The 27,146-nt window shown below is 40.4% G+C and overlaps 1 protein-coding gene across 3 annotated transcripts in view; it reads left to right on the top strand.

Annotated features, from left to right (window-relative positions):
* The window catches only part of DMD (dystrophin), a 2,041,544-nt gene that overhangs the window by 999,629 nt on the left and 1,014,769 nt on the right, over positions 1 to 27,146 (top strand). For all 3 annotated transcript variants that reach the window (XM_087871305.1, XM_087871306.1, XM_087871307.1), the window contains 4 exons: positions 2,099 to 2,251; positions 3,038 to 3,220; positions 9,107 to 9,301; positions 19,133 to 19,302. In XM_087871305.1, the coding sequence (XP_087727431.1) occupies positions 2,099 to 2,251; positions 3,038 to 3,220; positions 9,107 to 9,301; positions 19,133 to 19,302 (701 nt within the window). The remainder of the gene's footprint in view (positions 1 to 2,098; positions 2,252 to 3,037; positions 3,221 to 9,106; positions 9,302 to 19,132; positions 19,303 to 27,146) is intronic.

Genomic DNA, 27,146 nt, shown 5'->3' on the forward strand with positions numbered 1-27,146 from the left:
ACTTTGCCACACGAATCACCATGAGGTAGGCTGTAGTAGCAGCTCTTACCCATGTTCGATCAAGTTCATCCTGTCTTCCACCAGCGGCGCTCTAGACATCTCCTCATGAGTTTCATCCCTCTCAGTTCCTCTGTATACCATGGGGCACAGCAAGGTCTATGGGTGAGGAGAGGTTGCATGGGTGCAATCCTATCCAGAGCCTCAGTCATCTTCCTATTCCAAACAGTGACTAAGAGCTCAGCTGAACTGCACAGTAGATCTGCAGTTATAACCCCCAGCTCCTTCTAAACCCATCCAGGTCCATTAGTCAATGGGGCGGACCAATCTAATAGGTCCTGCCTCCCTGCAGGGGGTACAGCTCTTGAGAAACTCATTGCCACCTGACTGTGATCCAACCGTGACAAGGGGACCAAGGACAGGTCCACCAATTCCAGGTCACATAGGCACTGCTCCGATAAGAACACCAAATTGGGTGTATGACCACTATTCCTAGTTGGGCCCTGGATGACCTGGGACAGGCCCATGAAAGTCATGGTTTCCATGAAATCTCGAGCTACCTCCAACCCCGACCCCAGGGATGGCATGTTGAAATCCCCCAGAACTATAAGCCTTTTGAATTCCACTGCCAGCCCTGCGATGAGGTCCAGGAGACCAGGTAGGGAAGCTGCCACGCAGCAGGGAGGCTGGTACAGCAGCAGCAATCCTACCTGATCCCTTGTACCACTTAAAGATACCAGATGGTCTCACTCACCTCACAAGATATCCTAAGGAAATCATCTAGATTTAAGGAAAGATCACATGCCACCAGAAAAATAGTAAAAATAATCAGTGCCAAGCTTGCATCCTGCCTCTTGGAAGTACACCGCAAAAGAATAGTGCCAGGAGCCACTAAAGCAGTGTAAAAAGCTTAAAAAACACATCCCCCTTTAAGAAAGTAAAGCCCCAGCAAAGAAAAAAAAAAAAAACTCCGAAGAAGCTCAGGCAACAGAAAATCTGGGCATACTGTCTAGAACCGTGATGGCGAACCTATGGCACGGGTGCCACAGGCGGCACGTGGAGCCATATTGGTGGGCACGCGAGTGTTGCCCTAGCTCAGCTCCAGTGCGCATGCGCGCACCGGCCAACTGATTTTCAGGCTTTCCGGTCCCACCGGAAGTCGGGAAACTGGCTGTTTCCGGCCTCCGGAAGGCCTCGGGGGGGGATGGGGAAGGCTGTTTTTGCCTTCCCCAAACTCCTAGAAAACCTCTGGAGCCTGGGGAGGGGGAAAAACGGGCCTACCGGGCCCACTGTGCCATCACGTGCCAAAAGCAGGAGGAATGGGGGGGGGTCACATGTGCATGCACGGGAGGGATGTTATGGATGTGGGCACATGCACCCACGATCCCCCCCATGCTCCCCCCGCTTTTAGCCTGCGACGGCAAAAAGGTTAGCCATCACTGGTCTAGAACCATTAGCTTTTAAAATGTAACAAGGCTTAACCGGAGAGGCAGTTTCTGAAATAATTAAACTAAATGTTTCAGGTTATTTTATACTCAAAAGTCATTCAAAACCCAGAGTTGCATTTAAAGAAGGACAAGCAAAGTATCTCCACTTCACATAAATTTTCTTTTCTTTCTCTTTAGTAAACTTTGGAATGTCTAAAATTAAAAATTTGAATGAGAGCAATATGTGCACATTAAAGTACACTTTGGATTTCCGTCTATTAGCAGGTTATAATTTAAAATAAAAACATTTTGCAGTTAAATTTATATAAGTATCTCTTGCATAAAATGCTAGCATTTGGGAAATTCATTGTGGTATAAATCTGCCTGTTAATATTTCTGATTAAAATTTTAGGCTGCTAATTTTAGCTTTTTAAATGTGTGAAGTTTGTGTTCCATAATACATTTCTCTGTACATTATAAGTATAGAGAAGTAAGAAAATATTTTGGTTTATTTAAAAGTATAAATTTGCATTCATAATTATAATTATTATAATTCACAATAATTTTTAAAAATAACCTATCCACAATTTTACTCCATTCCATAGTGCATACAGTATTTACTTATAAACCATTTAAATATTACTTTTTATAACAAATATATGTACTGCAAACAGGATATGAGATCGCAAAGAAGGAAAAAAGCTTTGGAGATTTCACATCAGTGGTATCAATATAAGAAGCAGGCAGATGATTTAATGAAGTTCCTGGATGACATAGAAAAAAAAATGTCGGTTCTGTCAGATCCCATAGATGAACATAAACTAAAGGTAATATCATTTCCTATAGAGTATTGCATTTGTTTATGGAAACAAAACGTGTTTTTCTGTTGTCTAGCTAGAGTAATTAATATAAATAATAGTAGCTCATCACTTAATATTATTTAAATGACTGAGATGATGTTTGTTGAAACTTTTTGTATCTAGGTGAATATATATGTAGAATGTGCCATCTTCAAATACTTTCCAAGAAAAAATAATTGACTTTTTTATCTTTATTCCAGATGAACAAATGATTTTATCGGTACATGGCTGAACTCTTTTTCATATTAGCAGCACACTCATTTTCATCAGAACATATTCATAAATCATGGTCAAAATTCTAAAGATTTGTTTATACATTGTCAAAAATTGTCTTGTTTATTTTTCATTGTCTTCTTTTGCTTTATTCTTTGTTATGTTCTCTCCAATAGTATTTTTTTTAAAAAAATCTAGCCATCTAATTGACAATTACTATGGATATTTAGTATGTGATTCCAGCATTATGGTAATCTTTCCAGTTATCACACAGTGCTAGCGATAATTAGCCAATTAATATTTTGGCCTATGATGTCACATTTCCAGCATATATGGACTCAAATACCTAAAATCAATGAGCTGTATAATCCAGAGCTCTTTATATTTCTTTTGTTTATATGTTAACTCAGGTTTTAAAATAATATTTTTTCTTTTTCATCTTTTTTAACAATATCTCTACAAAAGTATTTTGCTAATTCTTAGGAACTGATGATTTAGTTAGCTAATTGTCCTGGACCCTGTATTGGTTTTGCTCAATAGGAAATTGATCGAGAACTGGAGAAGAAGAAGGAAGAGCTGAATGTGGTACAGAGGCAAGCTGACCACTTGTCTAAGAATGGGGCTGCAAAAGCAGTGGAACCAACCCAGATACAGCTCAGCAAGCGCTGGCATGATATTGAGAGCAAATTTGCTCAGTTTCGAAGACTCAACTATGCACAAATTGTGAGTTGTTCCTCGAAAACATTTATGTTTGCAAATACTACTACTAACAAAACTCTACTAACATTAAGAATTCCCAATGATGTATCTGAAATAGAGAATCTGGCCAGCAATTCAGATCCCTTTTATTTACAATATAATATAGTTTTCATTTTATATGATTTTTCTCTAGTAAATGCCCTTAAAATAAAACAGGAAGTGGTTCAATCAACAACGTATTAGCATTAAAGGAAAAAGAATCTTGTTTTTGTTGCCTCATTTTATTCATAACATTACCAGTTTAAAGCTATCAGCTTGCCATATATTTATTGCATTCAATTAACATGTACAAACTGAGAAATATTTATTTTTCAATCTGTCATCCCATGCACAATCTAATTAGCTTTTATTTATTCTTGATGTTCAGATATATTTAGAAAAAAAATAAGGATTCTTTATTGTATTATTTCTATAACATAGGTTCTTTTCAACTTAATAGGAAGGAAACATACATGTTATTCTCTGCTTTTTACAAAAAGCCACACACTTCAAATATTATATTTAACAACAAATGAGTAAAACAAAATTGTACTACAAAGAGTTGCTTAATCTGTTATCTGTACAAGTTTTTAATTTGTACAACTAATAAATACAAATCCTCTACCTCACAGGGATGTTGTGAGGAACTATTAATTATATATGGTTTTATGGAATTATGTGCTCATTTTAAGATGAATTTTATTTGGAACAAACAGCTTTAGAAAATATGTCCACAGTATTTATGTAAGAGTCCTTGTGCTAGTCAATAATTAGGATGTATAAAGTGTATAAAATACCAATAAATAAACAATAAAATATAATAAAATATGTTTAAGGTTAATAAACTGATAAGATTCCTTTTCATTATTTTGAAAATAAACGAGAGACAGGTGCTGCTTTCTTTAATAAATTGGAGAATAAGGGAAGGGGAAGGGGAAGGGGAAGGGGAAAGGAAAGGAAAGGAAAGGAAAGGAAAGGAAAGGAAAGGAAAGGAAAGGAAAGGAAAGGAAAGGAAAGGAAAGGAAAGGAAAGGAAAGGAAAGGATAGGATAGGATTTGCTTCATGTATTTTTTTTCAAGTTGTTTTTTTTTAATTCATTAAAGGTTCACTGTTTCAATCATTGTTATTCTTTCAAAAATGACCCATATTGATATATTGCGGAGTTACAAGGAGAGAATGGAAGGTAAAGGTGGAGTAGGAAGTACAGATAATCCCCGGGTTACGAGCATTCCCTTAGTGAATGTTCGAAGTTACACGATCAGCACCCCCTAGTGTTTTCAAACAAGGCCCAAAACTATGAATCTTGCAGCACTGTGGCAGTTGTTCACCCTTACAAACAACCACAGAGGGTCTACAACATTCATCCTGAACATTGCAAGCCAAAATGGAGCTTCCGAGGGGCAGAAGAAGCCCCGTTCAGGCCTCCAGAGGCCTCCCCTGGCCTGTTTAACTGGAGTCCTGGACTCTCAAAATATTATACAATTAATGCATGAGATCAGACAGGTTGAGATAATAAGGCATTTTGCTTGTTCCTAAGTTTTTCCTTAGATATCAAAAGTTGCATACAGGAAATGAATTTTGGGGCATATTTTTAAACTAGTAATATAATAGTAAATTTACCAAGTCTTTTTTTTTTTTCAGAGTTCCTGAAGTCTAAAGTAAACCTTGATACTTATTCTTACAATGCTGACAGTTAACCAGGACATGACATGTATTTTTCCTCCCCCCCAAAATAGGCAAAATTGGCATATGGGTGAATCCATAAAAGTAAGATTGGTTTCTACTATACCAAGTTACACCTGATAACCTCAGGTTAAATATAGTCATATAGTATTAGTATTATTCAAGGTGCAGTTACTTAATTAATTTCGATATCTAGGAAATTGTAACAAGGAACCACAGACAAGTAAGGCTCATCATTCATCTCCTCTTTAGTGCAGTAATTCCTGACCTACATAAAACTCTCACAATTCCCCTGAGATGTGATAATTCATGTGAGAGGGGCCATGCCTCAGGCATTTAGCAATACATTTTCAAAAGGTGATAAACATGTTTGTTCTGGCTGCTACAATCAGTTGTTGCCATGCCATTTTTTGATTGTGACTCTCTATTTTCTAGCAGAAAATTGATACTGTCTTTTATACTGTGACAGTACCTGAGGGGAAACTAAAGTGGGCTTTTTATCTTTAAGCCTAGTATACTGCATTGAGTCATTTCTTCACATTCACATATTCATGGTTCTTAAAAATTTAGACTAGACAACAGTGAGAATTGCTTATATTTGGTGAAATGGTTCTTTGATAGGAAGTTTAAATAAGCTCTTCTCATACAATGAAAGAATAGAATTGTTCACTTTTGCTGATGCAATTAGTAAACATATCTTCTGAAATTGAACAGATTTGCTATTTCTAAAACAGATTTACCAACCTGGTCCATTTTACATGAGAAAATTAATATCCACCAAGTGGAACTGAAGTAGAGACTTAAAAAGTAACTTAGTGTAAAAAGCTTCACCTACAGATCTATTAGGAATTGATGATGTTTTTACATTGCAATTTACCTTACTATTCAGTGTGGAGTTTACTAAGCAATGGATTACACTCACTTTGGAAATTGCCCAAAAGGTGAATGTCCTGGGTTGTCCTCTTGTAAGAATCAGCCATGGTTCTTTCTATAACAGAAAAATAATTTGTGATCTTTAAATGAGCCTTGGTGTGAGCCTACATTCTTTACATTCCTATGAGGTTTTTTTTTTATGTGTTCAAAATTAAGGATATTTAACTTGCTTTCAACCTATGAAGCCAGTAAGTACAGAGTACCATCTCACCTTCTTTCTACATGAATAAAGAACAGCTTTTGCAAGTATTGAAATGCAATGTTAGACAGAGGGTAAAACAATGCTCTACAAATTAACAAAACCAGTATAAAGTTTTTACATTCGTAGATGTCTCCTGATATTTCCAATTCACCAAAGTATCCAAAGAATGTAGCCCAAATGTCAAGAAATCAATCCAAACTAGTGTAAAAGCTTTATATTTTAAATGCCTTGTGAAGTTCAACATCTATGAGAAACAAAGATGTGTACAAAGTACAAATACACAAATATCCAAAGCAACATTTTATAAGTAATATTTATATTTACAGTAATTGAAACATATATACAATTACAATATGACTTACAGCAATAGTATGTGAAGCACAGTAATGCATGCCAACTCACATTTTTGAATTAGTTGCCTGAAAAATAATAACAACACAAAAGTTCAGTCTTATAAACTCTTAACATTTCCAGAACAAAGAATTAAGGAAACTTTGTAATATACTAGACATGATAGTATACATTCAAGTTTAACCCAACAATAGCAGGAACAAGACTGTTCCTGGCTGCTGTACCAGCTAAGTGGAAAGGGATTTAGAAGAAAACAGGGAATTCATTTACAAGTACTCCTCAATTTACAACCATTCAATCAGCAACCATTTCAAGTTACAATGACACTGAACAAATGGAGTTCTGGAGTTCTGGCCATTCCAGCGCCCCCATGGTCATGTGATGGCAATTTGATGCTTGGCAATCTGTTCACACTTATGACTGCTTGCCAAGCATCCTGTGATCATGTGATTGCCATTTTCAATTCTTCTTTGCTGGATTTCTGAAAAAGTCAGTTGGGAAGCTGGCAGTCAAGGTTACAAGACTTCCTTACCCATGGAACATTCCCCAACCCCACTGCTTTCATACCATGCTGGTACTTGCACATCCCCACACATCCTCATTGATCCATGTTGCACCTCTGCAAACCTTTCCTGATCTATATCACACCCTTGCAAACCGGCATGGCATCTCTTATGCACTTCTCACACTCCTATGCACCCTCCTTCATCTGCATCATGCCTTTTGTACATTCCCTTGCATCCTTGCACACCCCACCATTCCCAATCTGCACCACTGCTCTTATCTCTTGCACCCTCATGCATCCTCAACCCTCTCTGACTTGCACTGTGATTCTTGTGCATCCTCACAGAGCCTCATAAACCCTCCCAACATTCCCTGACCCATGTCATTCTTCTCATGTACCCTTGCACATCCTCCCTACCAATGAATCAAAATAGAGCTGGAAAGGACCTTGGAGGTCTTCTAGACCAACCCTCTGCTCAAGCAGGAGACCCTATACCCAGGGGTGAAATGCTACCGGTTTGCACCAGTTCAGAAGAACTGGTAGTAATAAAAGCTACCGGTTCGGGTGAACCAGTAATAAAAATAAGCTATCGGTTCGTCTGAACTGGTATTTCCGATGATCAGCTGTGCCATGCAATTTATATTCGCTAAAGGTTTTCCTGATACATATGTGCTCGTCGTTCCCGACTCTAGGGGGTGGTGCTCATCTCCGTTTCAAAGCCAAAGAGCCAGCGCTGTCTGAAGACGTCTCCATGGTCATGTGGCCGGCATGACTAAATGCCAAAGGCACACAGAACGTTGTTACCTTCCCACCAAAGGTGGTCCCTATTTTTCTACTTGCATTTTTTACATGCTTTCGAACTGATAGGTTGGCAGAAGCTGGGACAAGTAACAGGAGCTCACCCCATTACACAGCACTAGGAATTTGAACCGCTGAACTGCTGACCTTTCAATTGAAAAGCTCAGCATCTTAGCTACTGAGCCACCTGCTTTCTAGCAAATCTAAATCACGCAGCACAGCTGTTCCCCCTTCCCCCCCTGGTGCTCTACTTACCTCCTTTTTCCATGTGAAGTGCGTGTTTGGTGCACACTGTGCATGCATGTGTGAACAGTATGCATTTGGCACACATTTGCATGTGTGCACAGCATGCATTTGGTGTGCACTGTGCATGCATGCAGCACGCATTTGGTGCACACCATACATGTGCGGGCAGCGAACTGGTGGCAACTGCAGAGGTTTTCACCACTGCCTATACATTTCAGACAGGTGGTTGTCCGGTCTTTTCTTAATAACCTCCAGTGACAAAGCACCCACAACTTCTGAAGGCAAGCTGTTCCAGGTTAATTGTTCTCAACGTTAGGAATTTTCTCCTTAATTCTAGGTTGCTTTCTCTTTGATTAGTTTCCATCCATTGTTTCTTGTCTTGCCTTCTGGTGCTTTAGAAAATAAGTTGCCCCCCCCCCTTTGAGGCAGCCCCTCAAACTGTTATCATGTCACCCTTAGTCCTTCTTTTCTCTAGACTAGCCATACCTAATTTCTGCAATCATTCTTCATATGTTTTTGTTTCCAGGCCTTTAATCATCTTAGTTGCTGTTCATTGCACTTTTTCCAAAGTCTCAACATCTTTTTTTGTAATGTGGTGCCCAAAACTGGATGTAGTATTCCAGTTGTGGTCTTACTAAGAATTTATAAAGCAGTATTAAAACTTCACATGATTTTGATTCTATTCCTCTGTTTATACAAACAAGGATTGTATTAACATATTTGGCTGCTGCCGTACCCTGCTGATTCATGTTTAAGTGATCATCCATCTTCAACCTTCACTGCACATCTCTATACACAAAAAGTACATTTTTACTTGACATGTTTTCTATCTAACTTTTTTTTTAATGGGCAAAATGTGAAGCCTCAAACTGTTTCATTTTCATAATCCTGGGACCATGACTAATACTATTTTGCAATTGTTCTTTATGCAGACACATATCCAAGATATGAATAAGAGGCATAAAAACTTGAATTTAAATAAATTAATTTGGATGATTATATGTGGAATATTAGGAATGCTTATATATAGACTATTAAAAAGGAACAATGACACAATTGTGCATTACATAAACCTTGATACAGATTTGCTTTGTAAAAATATGCTCTTATATAATCAATCTAAAGAAAGATTTCTGTTGTATATCTGTACTAGCAAACTGTTCATGAGGAGACTACTGTACTGATGACTGAAGGTATGCCAATGGAAATTTCTTATGTGTCTTCTACATACCTGGCAGAGATCCAACAACTTCTACAAGCTTTGTCCACCTTGGAAGACTTTCTTAATTCTCCCACCCTTCAGGGAAAGGACTATGAAAATCTTGTTAGAAAAGAAGATGATCTCAAGGTAAGAAATCAAGCCATTTAAATAATGTGTTCAGCTACTTACAGTAAAAGTTGGATATTTTCATTCTAAAAAAATTAAAAAGCACATTTTTTAATTGAGTAAATGAAGTGACGAAACATTATTTTACAAAACTCAAATGTGTTTTACTATTTTGCACCATTTCAAATCTCTTCAAAACTAGGCATAAAATATGTTTGGCTAAATCAGGGGTCTGCAACCTTAAACACTCAAAGAGCCACTTGGGCCCGTTTCCCACAGAAAACAAAACACTGGGAGCCACAAAACCTGGGTGGGCGTGGCCAACTCGACATCACTCACTCCCACCCAGTCACATGACACCCCCAGCCACGCCTACCCAGGTTTTGTGGCTCCAGGTATTTTCTTTCAAACAGGTCTTTCTCTCTCTCTCTCCCCCTATATTTCTCCCTCCCTCTCTCTTTCTCCCTTTCACACTTTCTCATCTCTTTCTCTCCCTCCCTCTTTCTTTCTCCCTGACACATATAAATACCTGACCTCATGCCCGTGCCATGGGGCAGGGAGCTGATGAGATTAACTTCCAGGGTCCACCCTAACCCATTGACCCCTCCTTACCTTAGCTCTGCCCCACAGGTACTTAAGGTCCAGCCATGCGGTCCAGAGCCAGTTCCAGTCCAATACCTGTAAGGAAGAGACATGTTATGAATAAAGATCTTTAATTAAATAAATGCTTGTGTGATGGAGTTATTGGGCTTGATCCTTGAACACTGTTGACAAAATGGTAGCAGAGGATGGTTAATTAGCCCAAACCACTCCAGGATATGCCAAGGAACTCCAAGCCGACAGGAGCAATGAGCAGAATGAATACCAGGGCATTCACGCAGAAGATGGCAGAGCAACTACTGTCGGCGGGAACCATGCAAGGAGAGATGCCAGAGGTGAGTGACCAGCCTTCCAACCCAGACACCCCAACCAGATCTAATGAGGAAGAAAACAAATCCAAAAACACAGCATGCGAGGAGAGCGACCTCAAAAGGAAACTCCTCGAGCTAATAAACTCAGCCCCGACCAACATGGACCTCATCGCGGAACTCCGGAACCTAGTTGAGGATTGCAGAGCAACGACTGAGGAAGATGAGGCCGAGCCAGACTACGCAACCGAAGACATGGTAAGAGACGATTGCCCCTGCCAGAGACCCACTGAAAGGCCGAAAAAGAATTCGTGCCCTTTTCGCGGCAGCCATCTTGGATGGTGATGTCACCAAAGATGGCCGACCAACCACCAATAGATTCCCGAGATTCAAATCTCATGGCGGGAATCAGGCCTACACCAAAGCGACCACCCAGAACTATGGCGGTAACTGGGATGACCCAAAACCAAAGCCCACGAGCTCGCCTACCGAGCTCGAGATCGATCAAGCCATAAGGCTACTAACCGCGGCCTTCGGGGACAAGATAAGACTACCGGACGTATACTCCGGCACCCCAGAGAGGCCCAGAGGGACCACCGACCCAAAAGAAACCGGCATCGACGCCCACCCTGGGCGAGCGACCACCATGACGTGGGCCCAGCACCAGCTGCGACCCACAGGGGACCCCCCCATGCCTGCACTGAGACCAGCAACGGAGTACCAAGGGCGATGGGACTACTCACCGGACCGACGACCAGGACCGAGGCTCACGGAACCATCAGCAGGCGTGGGACTCGGCCCGATCCCAGGACACAGCCTCCGCACCAGGCCGAGACATCCACACCAGCACGCGTCTTCCGCAGGACCGCTGGGCTTCACACAGCTTTCCGGCAATCCAGACGACGATCCGAGGACCCTTCGACCACACGAGGCCACCCAAGGATGAGCCAAAGGCCCATCTGGATGAATGGGGCCTCCACCTGGGAGCTGCAGGAACGAGCTCCTTTCTCCATAGCTGCTGGACAAGAATGGAACCCGAGCATGCGCAGAATCCATCTGTAAAAAAAGGAGAAAGGAACATAGAAGCAAGTCAGTACAAGAACATAGAAGTAAGTCAGTACAGACTCACAACAATCATCCCCCTGCCTTATTGCAAGTTCCCTTATGCGCAAAACCATGGACAGTGACATCCTGTAAGTAATTTAACTTACAATTCAGGGACATTGCCAAATGACTTTCCAAAGCTGAGATTAGATGGGAATAATTTCTTGGAGTGGAACCAGCAACTCCAAGTCATCCTCCTAAAGGAAAATTTGTTGTTTCTGATTACTGATCCCCCTGAGAAACCATGGACTTTTGATTTAGATTGTATGCACCATAAGGCGTATTACATATTAATTGCCAGTATTTCCCCCAGTATTTCCCCCAGCATTAGCCTCCACCTAACAGTCTCAGAGGTGATACACAAAATGCACAGCTTATTCTACAGCAAGAGCGTAGCAACTACCACTAGAATCTCTAGGGAGTTCCACTCAGCCAGGCTCAAGGCAGGGGCCTCCATGAGTGAACACCTATTAACGTTAATTTTTTTTTTTTGATTTATATGCCGCCCTTCTCCAGAGACTCAGGGCAGCTTACAATGCGTTAAGCAATAGCTTTCATACTTTTGTATATTTATACAAAGTCAGCTTATTGCCCCCACAAACTGGGTCCTCAATTTGCCTACCTTAGAAAGGATGGAAGGCTGAGTCAACCTTGAGCCTGGTGAGATTCAAACTTACAGTAATTGCAGACAGCTGGTGTTAATCACAATGCTATCAGTCTGCTGAGCCACCAGACCCATTTATAATGGGTTAATTAAATGCCACTAGAGCTGAACTAACACAGAGGGGGAAAATCATAAGTGAGGGAAGCATGATCAGTATCATTATCAATTCACTGGACTCCAGCTGGGACAGTTTCATTACGCAATTAGATAGTCTCAGCCTAGAAAGACTTACATTAGAGACATTAACCAACAAACTCATTGCTGAGGATACCCTAAGGAGGGACCGTTCACTAAGCCGAGCAAAAACAATTGAATTCCAGAGCAGGGGCCACAATATGACCGAGTGTTTCCTGTGCGGTTCTAGAAATCACTATAAGAGGGATTGTCCTAGAAATATGAGGGACAGGGATCAAACACATCGTAGGGATAGGCCAGAACATAATGCAACGTTTCCTGACAGACATTCACCCGACAACAGACACAGATGTAGAGATTCCCCCAATCCCAGAGATAGAAGAGGACACCGGGATAGTTCCAGAGAGAGCCAAACTGGGTCACTGTATGGACTGGGGGACCAGGAACACCTCACTGACCAGGGCAAGAAAGAGGGCACATGGCTGTTAGATTCAGGGGCCACCAATCATACCACCTACGATCAAAAATCACTAGGGGGGGTTGGGAGGGTTAGGCTGGGGAGCCTGGGGTGGGTTGGGGGGGGGGAAATGGGGTGAAAATGTAATTGTAAAACTTTTGCAATAAAAAAAAATCACTCACCTCATTCACCAAGGAGAGCTTCATAATAAAAGTGGCAAACCAAAATAATGTTCAGGTAACAGGGAAGGGGAACACGTACGTGCCAGGGATAGGAGTAATAGAGGGGGTACTACTCGTACCAAATATACCATATAACATACTCGCCACTTTGAAGCTAAGCAGGGACAACAACGTTGAGGTTACATTCAAGAAAGGAGAAGTACACATAACCAGGGGAGGCAAAAGTATAGGAAGGACCGTAGTTAGGGGAGGCCTACCATACTTCCATCCAGACAGCGACATCCACCCAAGGGTGAACGCCAATCTCAAGACCAAGCCAGACACTACAGCTAGCGGAGACAAAGGGGGAAACAGTAAGGAAATAGAGGGGGTTAGCCACGAACACACACCCGATGACCCAAGTGGTCATGAGTCATCTGATAGGAGGAAACCATCAATAGGGAAGTCAGTACATGACAATTGTGCATGCTTTCCAGTTATACAGAAAATGATTAACTGTTCCGAAGGCATAAAATTAAAAAACTGTGAGAACTATCTCGAGTGTTCTGTATGCAAATGCTCAAAACTCAAGACAAAACCCAGGCCAAAAAAATCGGTACGCACCACCGATTCCATTTTTCAACTCGTACATATGGACCTAGTGGGACTACTAAAGCCATCCATTAAATACAAGAAGAGATTTTTCCTGACCATAGTTGACAACTTCAGTTGTTATGGGTTTGTGTACACTCTAAAACATAAAAATGAAGCATTCCAAAAATTCAAGGAATTTTATGCAAGGGTAGAGACGTAACACAACACTAGGATCAAACAGATAATGACAGATTATCGCGGGTCTGAATTTCTATCAAGCGATTTCTCACACTGGTTAAAAACACGTGGGGTATTACATTACACATCTTCGCTGTTCTCCGCCTTCCAGAATGGCACCATAGAACAAAAAAATGGAACACTGCAGACCATGATGAGGTGCGCCCTAGAGGATGCGGGGCTAGGGCAACACTTTTGGTCAGAAGCACTCATATACTCAAATTACACATTAAACAGGCTATGGTCCAGCGTATTAGACAAAACTCCATATGAGTTAATGTACAAGAGAAAGCCACAGGTAGCGCACCTACACGTATTCGGGGTTACAGCTGATGTACACATTCCCAGGCAATTACGACGCAAGGGAGACAAAGTATCTAGAAGATTAAGGTTCGTGGGGTATGAACCGGGAACCAAGGAATTCAGATTTATAGATAGTAACAACAAATTCGTAATATCCCGAACAGCTGTTTTCCATGAGAATGCCAATTGGTCTAAAATACATCTCAATGAGGTATTTTCCAGCAGGGAGAGACCCAACAATAGCCTAGAGGGGGCAGAACACACTACAGAAGGGGACATAGGACAGGAAAAGGCCAAACCAAAGAGTCAGGGGATACAAGTCAGAGAGTGGAAAGAGAACCACCGAAACATAAAGCTGGACTCACTCACAGAGAAGGAGGCCAGGTACTTACATGATACAGAGACACCACCAGCCATGCCAATTAGGGCGAACAGGGGTAAGGCACCAAAGAAACTAGAGGACTATGTCCTATCTATGCACACTAATCAACTAACCCCCAACACCTATGCGGACGTGTTAAGGCTACCGGAGGAGGAAAGATCTAAATGGGAACAGGCCATGGAGCGGGAGAAGAATAGTCTCAGGGAGCTAAATGTATACACCCCGTCCGAAGTCCCAAGGGATAAGACCCCCATAGGCACCAAGTGGGTTTACAAGATTAAGGCATTGGAGAATGACAAAGTCTTATATAAAGCCAGGCTAGTAGCGCAGGGGTTCGCACAAAAATACCCAGAAGACTACACAGAGACATACTCCCCCCGAGTCAGGGCTGAGAGTGTAAAGTGCGCCCTGGTGATAGCGTCCATCCTAGGCCTAGAAGTTCACCAATTCGATGTACAAACTGCTTACCTACACGCTGAGCTCGATAAGGAAATTTATGTCAGAGCTCCCCCCAGCAGAAACACAACAAAGGGAGAAACCTGGATCCTAAACAGAAGCTTGTACGGACTGAAACAGTCAGGGAAATGGTGGTACGAGTGTTTATCCAAAATCTTGAGGTCTATGGGGTTCTCAGCTACAACAGCGGACAACTGCTTCTTCATTAAGAAAGTAGATGATTCCATTGAATACGTTCTAGTATACGTGGACGATATATTGTACATTAGTGATCAGGCCAGCAAATGCAATAATTTTGCTGATGAGTTGGGAAAACACTTTTCACTGAAAATATTAGGTAAAGTCGACAAATACTTAGGGGTACAGATCACAAAAACCAACAAGGGCTTCCGGCTATCACAAAGGGACAAAATACTAGAACTCTTACAGAAATGCAACATGATTAATGCCAAACCTTGTGAGACCCCAATGCAACCGGACTTTTTAAAGGATATGTATAATGAAGCGGAAGCGTTCAAGGACAATACACTTTATAGATCCACCATAGGATCATTACTGTACAGTGTGAACTGGACAAGACCCAACATCGCCTTGCCAGTCAACTTACTATCCCGACATGTAGGTAACCCCACCATGTACCATTGGGAGGCTATCAAAAAAGTACTGAGGTATCTGAAACACAGCGCTGATGCTTACCTATCTTTGGAACCAGAGATATCCACAAAACCCACACTAACTTGTTACGCTGACGCTGATTGGGCTGGAGATGTGAAAAGTAGAAAGAGCACATCAGGATACATGTTCTTTCTCAACAACAGCCCAGTACATTGGTACACGGGTAAGCAGAACTTGGTAGCCACCTCTACAACAGAAGCCAAGTACATATGCCTATCTAAAGCAGCCAACAACCTGGTCTGGTTTGACGATCTACTCACCAACGTTTGGGCCGAACCTACCTACCCAATCACTATCCATGAGGACAATAAAGCTGCCATTGAAATATCAAGAGCTGATGCAGTGGGTCAGAAGTTGAGACACATCGACATTAAACATAAGCATGTCAGGCAGTTTTCTAACATTGGGTTCATAGAAGTCATACACTGTGATACTGAAGAACAGACAGCTGACATACTAACAAAACAAACAACATGCATACCTAACATCCAAACTGGGCATTCTTTCATAGGTAACCCCATGTGCCTACATCACCTATTGTCACCCAGATCAGGCATTTAGAGGGGGTTTTGTCACATATAAATACCTGACCTCATGCCCATGCCAGGGGGCAGGGAGCTGATGAGATTAACTTCCAGGGTCCACCCTAACCCATTGACCTCTCCTTACCTTAGCTCCGCCCCACAGGTACTTAAGGTCCAGCCATGCGGTCCAGAGCCAGTTCCAGTCCAACACCTGTAAGGAAGAGACATGTTATGAATAAAGATCTTTAATTAAATAAATGCTTGTGTGATGGAGTTATTGGGCTTGATCCTTGAACACCTTTGACACTCCCTCTCTCTTCTTTCCCCTCTCATCTCTTTCTCCCTCTCTCTCATCTTTCTCCCTCCCCCTCTCTCATCTTACTCCCTCTTTCTCTCTCTCATCTTTCTCATTCATCTCTTTCTTTCTCCCTCTTTCTCATCTTTCTCCCTCAGCTCTCTCTCTCATCTTTCTCCCTTTCTCTCATAACTTTTTCTTTTTCCCCTCTCTCTTTCTCATCTCTCTACTTTCTCCCTCTCTCTCTCCCTCCCTCCCTCTCTCTCTCGTGTGTGTGTGTGTGTGCATGCGTGCGCGCAGGAATCATTTCCAAAAACAGGAGAGGGTTGGGGTTTTTTTTTATGATGTTCTTTCTTCTTCTTTGGGTGCTTTTTACCATGATTTAATTTTAAATCAAGAGTCATTTCAGGATAAATTAAGCTCTTTTGTCCCCCTGCTGTGGCTTCCTGTCGGCTGGCTGTCCCCCCCTCTCCTCACTCCTCACCTGCCCTGAGAAGAGAAGGGCGGTGGAAATGGATGGAGACTCGCTCCATATTTCAGAGCGGAAGCGAAATGCCCCTCTACTTGCCTCTTTTTCCGGCCCTTGTTGGGAGATGCATGACTTTCTCCACCCTGAGACACCAGCTGGGCCATCCCAGCTGATGCTCCGCATCGTAATGGGCTCCAGGAGGAGGAGGAAGGGACACCATCTCCCCCATTGTGCAGCGTGCTAAGTTTAAATGCAAGAGCAGCAAGCAGCCACGGAGGTGGAGAGAGAAATATGGGGAGATGGGCAACTTTCTCCGCCCCAAGACACCGGCTGGGGCACGTCTCCCCATATTCCTCTCTCCACCTCTGTGGCTGCTTGATGCTCTTGCATTTAAACAATGGGGGAGATGGTGTCCCCTCCTCCTCCTCCTGGAGCCCATTATATCACGCAGCATTGGCTGCAGCCGGGTGGCCCAGCCAGTGTCTCGGCGCAGAGCAAAGTCACACGTCTCCCCCAGCAGAAAAAGAGGCAACTAGAGCGGCGCTTTGTTCCTGCTCTGGACTATGGAATGAGTCTTTATCTGCCGCAGTCGCCCTTCTCTTCTCAGGGCATTGGCCCCCACGGAGAGGGCTCGCAACTTGGATGTCCTCCTGGATGCATGGCTGTCTTTAGAAGAGCATATGACGGCTGTGGCCAGGGGGGCTTTCTATCAGGTTCGCCTGATACGCCAGTTGCGTCCCTTTCTGGATCGGGACTCCCTATGCACGGTCACTCATGCCCTCGTCACCTCTCGCCTGGACTACTGCAATGCTCTCTACATGGGGCTCCCCTTGAGGAGCACTCGGAAGCTCCAGCTGGTCCAGAATGCGGCCGCGCAGGTAATTATGGGGGCGACATGGCGCTCCCATGTGACACCTTGCCTGCACAAGCTGCACTGGCTTCCGGTGGTCTTCCGGGTGCGCTTCAAGATATTGGTTCTCACCTTTAAAGCGCTCCATGGCTTAGGGCCCGGTTATTTACGAGACCACCTTCTGCCACCTATAAACTCCCACCGGCCAACTCGGTCCCACAGAGAGGGCCTCCTCAGGGTGCCATCGGTCAAGCAATGTCGACTGATGACCCCCAGGGGGAGAGCCTTCTCTGTGGGGGCACCCACCCTCTGGAACGAGCTACCCCCAGGAATACGACTGATCCCGGATCTCCGGACCTTCCGTCGAGCTTTGAAGACCTTCCTATTTCAGCAAGCTGGGCTGGCTTAAAATTTTAATGGGTTATTTTAAGGGTAATGGGTTTTAATTTTTGGGAAGCCAATTTGATTTAATTCTGCTTTTAAATTATTTTAAATTTTATATTGTATGTATTTTGATTTTGGCTGTTCACCACCCTGAGTCCTTCGGGAGAATAAATAAATAAAATAAATAATAAAGGGCAGGCAAGGAGAGAGGGGGAGGGGAGGGGCCACCCAATGGTGGGATTATCCTTCAGGGAGCCACAGGAGAGGGCCCAAAGAGCCGCATGCAGCTCTAGAGCTGCACCTTGCCGATAGGGTTGAGAGAAAATGACTAGCCCAAGGTCACCCAGCTGGCTTTGAGTGTAAGACAACACTAGAACTCAAAGTCTCCTAATTTTTAGCTTAATGCCTTATCCACTAAACCAAATTGGTCCTCTCATATTCACACACATACACCTCCTTTAAGTATGCACATGTATGGACACATACCCATATCCAACTGTATCTAAAAGTATTCAACTACTTTAAATTACATCAAACAACCATATTCACTTGTTACTTGTTATGACTTAAAGTGATGATCTGCAGCTTGTCCCAGTGCTGCACAGAACACAATGGGAGAACAGTAAAACAGTAACACAGAGATGCAATATTTTACTCCTTTAAACATTTTTGTAGATGAATGAAAAAGAATTCCAGAATCTCTGTTCTTCCTGCTTTCTCTATCATGTTTATCTGCAGTTATTGTATTTTTCCCTTTTTTGTTTTTTTATACTTCATCTAAAAACTAGGTCTTCTCAGTCAAAGAGAATGATGCTTTTCATGGATAACTAGCATAAAATACAAATTATGAATTATGAATTCAAGAGATGATTCCTTTGAAAATGTATCTGGGGAGAAAAGAATTTGCTAATTACTTATTAAATCAATAAAAATAAAATTCAAATGTTTAAAATACTCCACAAGTATCCTACAAACTTGAAATATTAGTCCTTCTGACTCTTAAATGATGTACACTAAAAAGAACAAAATCCTTCCTTTCATTTCCAGATTTTTTTTCTTTCCTATCTAAGATTCTCCCAAATGCCAATTTAATTCTTTTCATTTCTCTCTCTCCTCTTTTAACATGGATTGATTGAATTATTTTATTTTTTCCTTTTGTTCAAAATATGGAAGTATTATAGAAGTAGAAATTTATTTACTAATTCAACATCCGTATGCCTTCTTTCTCATTCTCCTCCATCTCTTGAATTGTAGAAAATTAAGGACACAGTAGAGAGATATTCAAATCAAATTGAAATCATTCAGAACAAGAAGCCTGCAGTTCTGAAAAGTGCCACACCTGGTGAAGTTATGAAAATTGAGGAAAAGCTGACTCAGCTTACTTCCCAGTGGGAAAAAATTAAGATATATTGGGATCAACAGGCGTAAGTAATTTTTTTTATTTTAGTTTGCTACCCATGATAAGCTTCATTACATCTGACTTACAATGTATGGTTAAATTTTATCTTTGTGAAAGAGCTTGTTGATTCCAGATTGAATATGTCTTAATATTTGGACATTGATAGTAGAAGAGTTAATAGATTCATAGAATTTTCTGACAAAATAATTGTAAAAAAAAACAAAACACCCTGGTATTTATATTGTTGCATCTAAGATATACAGATATGTCTACAGATAAAAATCAAGTAATTATTTCTCTGACTTTTAAGTAGAGTGTTTGGAATCATGATAGACTGGTTTTACCCATGTAAATAATCTTTTTATTGATATTCTCACTAGGTACTGTAAGTATAAATATGGTTATTTATTTATATATGAAAAATTGTAAGGTTTTCTTAAATGGAGCTTCAGCCAAATTCTTGAACTTTCAACACAAGTTTTAGAGTACCATTTTAGAGTATTGCATCCTACTAGAAAAATTTCTCTGTGTCACTTTCCTAAAGAGTATTGGATTACCATGTTGGCAATCCTATCCTTACAATGTACAAAATAGCAGAGTTGGCCACTATAAGGACATTTGCCAAATTCAGAAAAACACATTCTCAGAATGGCTATCCATCTGCAGCTAGGGTACAAGAAAAAGATATGATTTAATGTGCATAGAGTGTGAGACCATACAGAGGAAAGAAGAGGTTGGAAGGAAACCAAGATGAACAAGGAGATAGACTGGCCTTAGTTTACTTGTTTCTTAACCAGGAGCACTTCTGACTAGTTCTAATAAACATAAGTTTAGGAGTTGAAAGTTTATTTGAATTTCAGTGGAAAACTTAATTAGAATTATATGTTATCAGCTTAATAGTGGTATTAAACTCTAAAGTACTGATAATGGGAGGTAGAAAACACTTTATTATTATTTACAAGCATTCACAGAAGAGTAGTGGGTGAAAATAATGAAACCAGTCCTACATCTCATTATTTGTCCCCACTACTCTCCCAATGGTATGGTTGAGGTGCTATGCAGTCATTGGAACATGTAAAGAAGTGAGCTTTTAAAATGTGAAAGATGATAAATAGATTATAAATAGATGATAGATAGATAGATAGATAGATAGATAGATAGATAGATAGATAGATAGATAGATAGATAGATAAAACTTCCTTTACATATTTCATTCAATTTTAACCATAACTCCCATTTAGACTATAGCAATGCATTCTAGTAAGGCCTGCCCTAGAAAATACCTGGAAAGGTAAATTTTTTGAGAATTCACCAGTGTGAATAGTTATGGGTGTGCCTAAGTACACTCATGTAATACCTCTGCTTTGTAAATAGCATTGCCTCCCAATAGATTTTTAGATGCAATTCAACTACAACATCTTTTATGACACTGGACTGGCTTATTTGCAGGCCTATCTGCCTCCAGTTATTTCTGCATGTTCCGTGAGAGCTAGCAAAGTTGCCATGCTTTTGATCACTTCTAGTAAAGTGTCACCTGGCAGGACCTGTGTCAGCCTCCTCCTCTATATTGCTTGCTTGCTTCGGCTGCCATTTTAACGGAGGGAGGGGGAGCTGTCTGGTGGAAATGTCTCATAACAAGGAGTGAATTGGAGAAAGTTTTTCTCAGCGCTTTCTCTGCAGCTGGAAGGCGCCCTGATAATAAGTCAAGGTCAACTGTCATGACATACCAGAAGGATTGAGCCATCTGAAGCTGCACCCCACATGACACCTTGGGGGGATGTGGATTGGATAATCCTGACTGGACCCTTGGGGGGAGGGTTTTGGGGATGTTTTCTATATGGGATTTTTGTGCCTATTGCCTCAGACTTTGCTTTTCTTTGGTTGCATTCAGTTCATACTCAGTAAAAGTACCTTGCTCTATGAAAATGGAATTGGGGTTTTTCTTTTTCTTTTTTTTTTATTGCAAAAGTTTTACAATTACATTTTCACCCCTTCCCCCCCCACCTCCCCCCCCAAACTTCCCAACCTCCCTAACCCTCCCTGACCCTCCCCTCCCCCCAGACTTCCCTATAATATACTCATAACTGGTAAAAAGAAAACACAAAAACAAAAAAAAAACCTTAATATGACACTTATATGTAAACTTGAACCCCTCCCTCCCCTGTATAATTTTTCTCTTTACCTCATTACATTAAAATATTTCTAATACATTATTTTCAAATAAAAGCTATTTGATACTTTCTAGTTTGATATTTGTTCTGAACATATTCTATCCACGTTTTCCATTCCCATTCATAAGTCTCTTGTGAACAATCTTTTAAGTATGCTGAAATCTTCGCCATCTCTGCAAAACTGGCCATCTTCAAAGTCCATTCCTCGATAGTGGGCAAAGCTTCATTCTTCCACTATTTACCTATCAACAATCTTGCTGCTGTTATCATATACAATATCAATTTTGTTTCACCCAATGTAAAACCCTTAACTATACCCAATAAAAACAGTTGTGGAGAAAATTGAATTTTTTTCTTCAAAACATTCTGCATGACCCACCAAATTTTTATCCAAAAAGCCTTAACTTTCCTACAGGTCCACCAAACATGATAATACGTAGCATCCAAACATTCACATCTCCAACATTTTGGCTGAACATTAGGGTACATACATGACAACTTTTTGGGATCTAAATGCCATCTATAAAACATTTTATAGAAATTTTCCCTCAGGTTCTGCGACTGTGTAAATTTAACATTCTGAACCCAATTTTTTTCCCATGTTTCCAACATCACTGGTTCTTCAAAATTTTGTGCCCACTTAATCATACAGTCTTTAACTAATTCAGTTTCTGAGTCCCTTTCTAGCAAAACATTATAAAGCCTTTTGATATGCATTGGACCTTTCTCTCTTATATGTCTAACCAATTCTTCCTCGTGCAACATAATACCAGTTTTTTGGTCCTCTTTCCATCTCAATTGTAATTGATTATATTGTAACCAAGTTAAATTAATCCCTTCGTCCAACAGTGTCTGCAATGTCTTCAGCTGCCATCTGCCCGCATCTGTAAAAAGAACCTCTTTGTATAAAAACCCCCCGAGTGACATTATATTTGTATTCCACAAAGTATGACCAAGATCCAGCCATAGCGGTATTTTATAATCCCATTTGAGTCGATGCTTCTTCCAAACTCTCATCAAAGAGTCTCTAAGTATATGACTTTTAAATACTTTATCAACTTTGTCATCATAAAATAAGTAAGCATGCCATCCAAATTCAAGATCAAAACTTTCTGCATTCAATATTCCAGCCTTTTTACTTCCAAACCAATCACTTGTTAAAGTTAAAGCTGCTGCATCATAATATAACTGTAGGTTTGGAAGTTTAAGACCTCCTCTTTCTGGAACATCTTGCATAATATTCAATTTCACTCTCGGCTTTTTCTCATCCAAACAAACTTATTGAGTCCAGTTTGCCAGACTTTCAATTGTTTATCACTTTTAAGCACCGGAATCATTTGAAACAAAAAAAGAAATCTTGGCAAAATGTTCATCTTAACTGCCGCTATTCTTCCAAGTAGAGACAGCTGCAGTTTTTTCCAAGTCTCCATGTCTTTCTGCACCTCTCGCCACAACACCTCATAGTTATTTTGAAACAATTTCATGTTTGATTCTGCAACCTGAACTCCTAGATATTTTACCTTAGGTACAGTCTCAAAACCTGCCCTTCTTTCAAGCTCATGTTTACGATCTTGTGTCATGTTTTTAGCTATCATTTTAGTCTTTTTTGGATTCACTCTAAAACCTGAAACTTTACCATAGTCTTGTATAATGTCCTTCATCAGGATTATTGATTCCATTGGTTGTGATAGGGTAACAACCAGATCATCTGCAAATGCCTTTAATCTGTAATCCTCTTGCCTAATCATTATACCTTTCAAGATATTAGAGTCCCGTATTGTATTTAGCAAGACTTCTAGTGTTAGAATAAATAAAAGTGGGGACAACGGACATCCCTGTCTTGTTCCTTTTTCAATTTTAAACTCTGTTGTCAAACTTCCATTAATAATGATCTGTGCCTTTTGCTCTTGGTAAATTGCTGAAATCGCCTGTATAAATTGATCCCCAAAATCCATCTTTTTAAAAGTCTTTAATAGAAAATTCCAATCCACTCTATCAAAGGCCTTCTCTGCATCCAGAAAGACCAGCACTGCAGGAATCTGTTTATTCTTCTCAAGATATTCCAATAAATCTATTACTTGCCTTACATTATCCTTCATGTGTCTGCCCTCGATAAATCCCGCTTGATCATCATGAATCACCTTTTGGATTACTGGCATCAACCTGTTGGCTAATACTTTCGCATAGATTTTATAATCTGTATTCAAAAGAGATATTGGTCTATAATTCTCTGGTTTTTTAGGACCGACTTGTTCTTTTGGTATCAAAGATATATAAGCAGTTGTCCATGATGGGGGTATTTTACCCCCTTGTTGAATATTACAAAATAAATCTCTGAGTTGTCCCACCATTTCAGCTTGCAAAGTTTTATAATACACTGCGGTCAAACCATCCGTGCCAGGAGCTTTGGCTATTTTTAACTGTTTAATTGCTACTATTATCTCCTCCTCTGTTATAGGATAATTCATTCTTTCCTTTTGTTGATCAGTAATTTTTGTAACTCTTTTATCGTTTAAATATTTTTCTATAAGTCCATTCTGCACCTCCTCTTTGGCATATAGTTTGGTATAATAGTCCACAAAAGCTTCTTTAATTAATTTTTGTTGAAAAATTTCTTTCCCTCCAATATCAATACTATCAATAGTCCGTATACTTTGTTTTTTCCTCAATGTGTAAGCCAACCATCTGCCCGGTTTATTAGCGTTACAAAATGTGTTATGCTTCGCATATTGTAAGTTTGTTGCAACTTGTTCCGCCATAAGCATTTGAAATTGGTCTTTCAAAAATTTTATAGCACTGCGTATTCTTTCATCTGTTGGATTTTTAATGAGTAACTGTTCTTTATTCTTTATTTCTATTTCCAGTTCAGATCTTTTCTTTTGTCGAAACAGTCTATGTTTAGAGTTCATGTAGATAAGTACCCCTCTCATATAAGCTTTACTTGCATCCCACACAATTTCAATTGGGGTACCTTTATTCAAATTTATTTCAAAAAATTCTTTCAAATGCTTTTTAAGTTCTGTTGTATTTTTTTCATATCGAAACAAATTCTCATTTAATCTCCAAGAACGTCTCTCAACCTTATCCATCTCAATTTCTATCCATACTGGGCTATGGTCAGTCAAAGTTCTTGGAAAAATCTTTGTTCTTTTTGTCTTAACAAGTAAGTCATCTGTCAACAAAATGAAGTCAATCCTAGAGAAGGATCTGTGTCTGTCAGAAAAAAAAGTGTAGTCCAATTCTTTTGGATTATGTATTCTCCAAACATCTTTTAGTTCCATATCTTCTTTCATGTCAAAAAAGGTCTGTGGTAATCTGATCCTAGACTTTGCCAGACTCTTTTTATCTAATTTAGAATCAATTACTCCATTCCAGTCTCCCATAATTAAAATAGATCTGTAATCCCATTGCAGTATTTTAGTATGTAACATCTTATAGAAATGGTCCTGTTGTTGATTGGGAGCATAAATTCCAATCAGAAGAATTTGGCCATTTGCTGTAAGCAATTCAATTGCTACAAACCTACCATCTTCATCTGCTTCTATAACTTTAGCTGTTAACTTTTTATTTACATAAATAACCACACCATTCTTTTTTTGCGAAGTTGAAGATATAAAATGTGTTCCTAGTTTGGAGTTTATCAAATATTTTTGATCTTGAGTTGTGATATGCGTTTCTTGTAAACAAATTATATCATTATTAAATTGTTTCAAATATGTAAATAATTTCTTCCTTTTCTGTGCTGAATTCAACCCATTAACATTCCAAGATAAACACTTAAACGTCATCTCCCTCTTTCTGGAGCAAAGAGCAAAATAATCGAAGGTCATCCGAAAGCTTCGATCTCGCTCCCCCCATGGCTCCAGTCTCTTGTGCAGTACTCTTAACTGCCTCCTTGTCTTGTCTTTCCTGTTGTTGTTGTTGCTTTTGTTTAAGTAACTTAGCTTGAGCTCGAGTTATACGTTGATCCTTAACTTCAATCATCCGAACCGGGTCCAAGATTGGAGAAGATTCCAGCAAAGGCTCATCCAGAAAACCTCCTTCTGCGCCTTGCATTTCCTCTAATTCCTGCTTAGACTGTTCTTGCAATTCTCGTTGAGGTTGCTTCTCTTCACTCTCCTTAATCTCCAAAACTGTAGATGTACGTGGAGATGGTGTTCTTTCCTTAAGAATAGTAGTGTAGAAGTGCTGTGCCTTCTCCACGGTATTCAAACGATATCTTTCTCCCTTATATCTGAAAATTATACCAACTGGGGCGTCCCACCGGAAAGGTATCTGTAAATTTTGCAATTCCTTAACAAGAAAACCGAATTCTTTTCTAGCTTTCAGCATTTTAGGAGGTAATTCTTTATAAATTCCAATTCGTGAGCCCCCCACTTGCACAGAAGTGTAAAAGGATTTTTGCAGGATATCGTTTCTTATTTCTCTATCTGTAAAATATATGACCACATCTCTAGGTAATTGTCTTTGTCTGGCCACCCAGGAATTCACTCTGTAAATTTTGTCTATTTTGTGAAAAACCACATCAGGATTAACTTGTATAATCTTGGCCAGGGCCTCAGAACAAACTTGTCTCAAATCCTGTCTTTCCTCCTCTCGAATTCCTCTAAGCCGTATAGCAAACTCCATTGCCCTGAATTGTACCATGACAATCTCGTTTTCAACTCTTTGCATTTTATTGTCAACATCAGCAATTTTATAATCATTGTCTTTCATCTTAACATTCTTAAACTTCTGATTTAAGTTCTTCAACTTTAAAATCAACTTTCCCAATAAATTCTGCCAGGCCAGATGCCACTTCTGATATTTTTTTGGTCACCTTGTTTTGGTTCTGTTTCACCATATCTTTAACTTCATTAATTTCCTGCATAAATTCCTGATGTGATTTTTGAAGTTTATCATCTATCTCCTGTTGAGATTTTTGAAATTTATCATCCAAAGTTTTAGAAATAAATTCTTTTAAATCTCCCACATCAAAATCTTTTTTCTGAGTCTGTATCTGTTGTGCTGGGGGAGGCTGTGCTTTATGTGTGGGAGATCCACCTCCTGTTGCCTTCGCTTCCTGCTTCTTTGAGGCCATCCTGCCACGTAGGCTGGTTTTACTAAAAAGGGAAGTTCTTCTTCCTCTCCCACCTCCACAGAGACCTCTGAAAAAGTCCCCCAGATTTAATCAAATAAGAACCAAAGTAAAGCAAAGTCCAGTATTAAAAAGGGAGAAATTTCTCTATTATTCTCTTGTTACAAGCGAAGCAACTTTGTAGCAACTTAATAACTTTGTAACAAAGCAAGATAACTTCACCAATCCACACTTACTGGCTCGTTAACTCTAATGCTGGGCGCCATATTTTTTCAAGTCACTTTCACTCATTCGTGTTTTTTCTTAAATTGAAAAGTCAACAAAGCGCTAATACTTGCAGTTCCAAGTTTCAGGGTTCAAGTGTATATCCGCTGCTTGTTAAAATTAGTTCCTTTCGCTTTAAATGTTTGCTGCAGCCGGCTTGTTCTGCTGAAGCAGAATCGTCCCACGCCGCCCGGAGTCTCAGCAGGTTGGAAGGGAGCCGCGCCTGTTTCCTCCCCAGAAACGATTCCCTGGGGGGTTACAGGGGCTCGACCTGTGCCCTGCTATCTCTCCTCCAACAATCCTCAGGATTTTGAAGTTTTCGAGCCGCTTCTCGATCGCGAAGCGGCTCTACAGGCG

Source organism: Pantherophis guttatus, chromosome 5 (genome assembly GCF_059756535.1).
Source record: "Pantherophis guttatus breed Tessera chromosome 5, ASM5975653v1, whole genome shotgun sequence".
NCBI lineage: Eukaryota > Metazoa > Chordata > Lepidosauria > Squamata > Colubridae > Pantherophis > Pantherophis guttatus.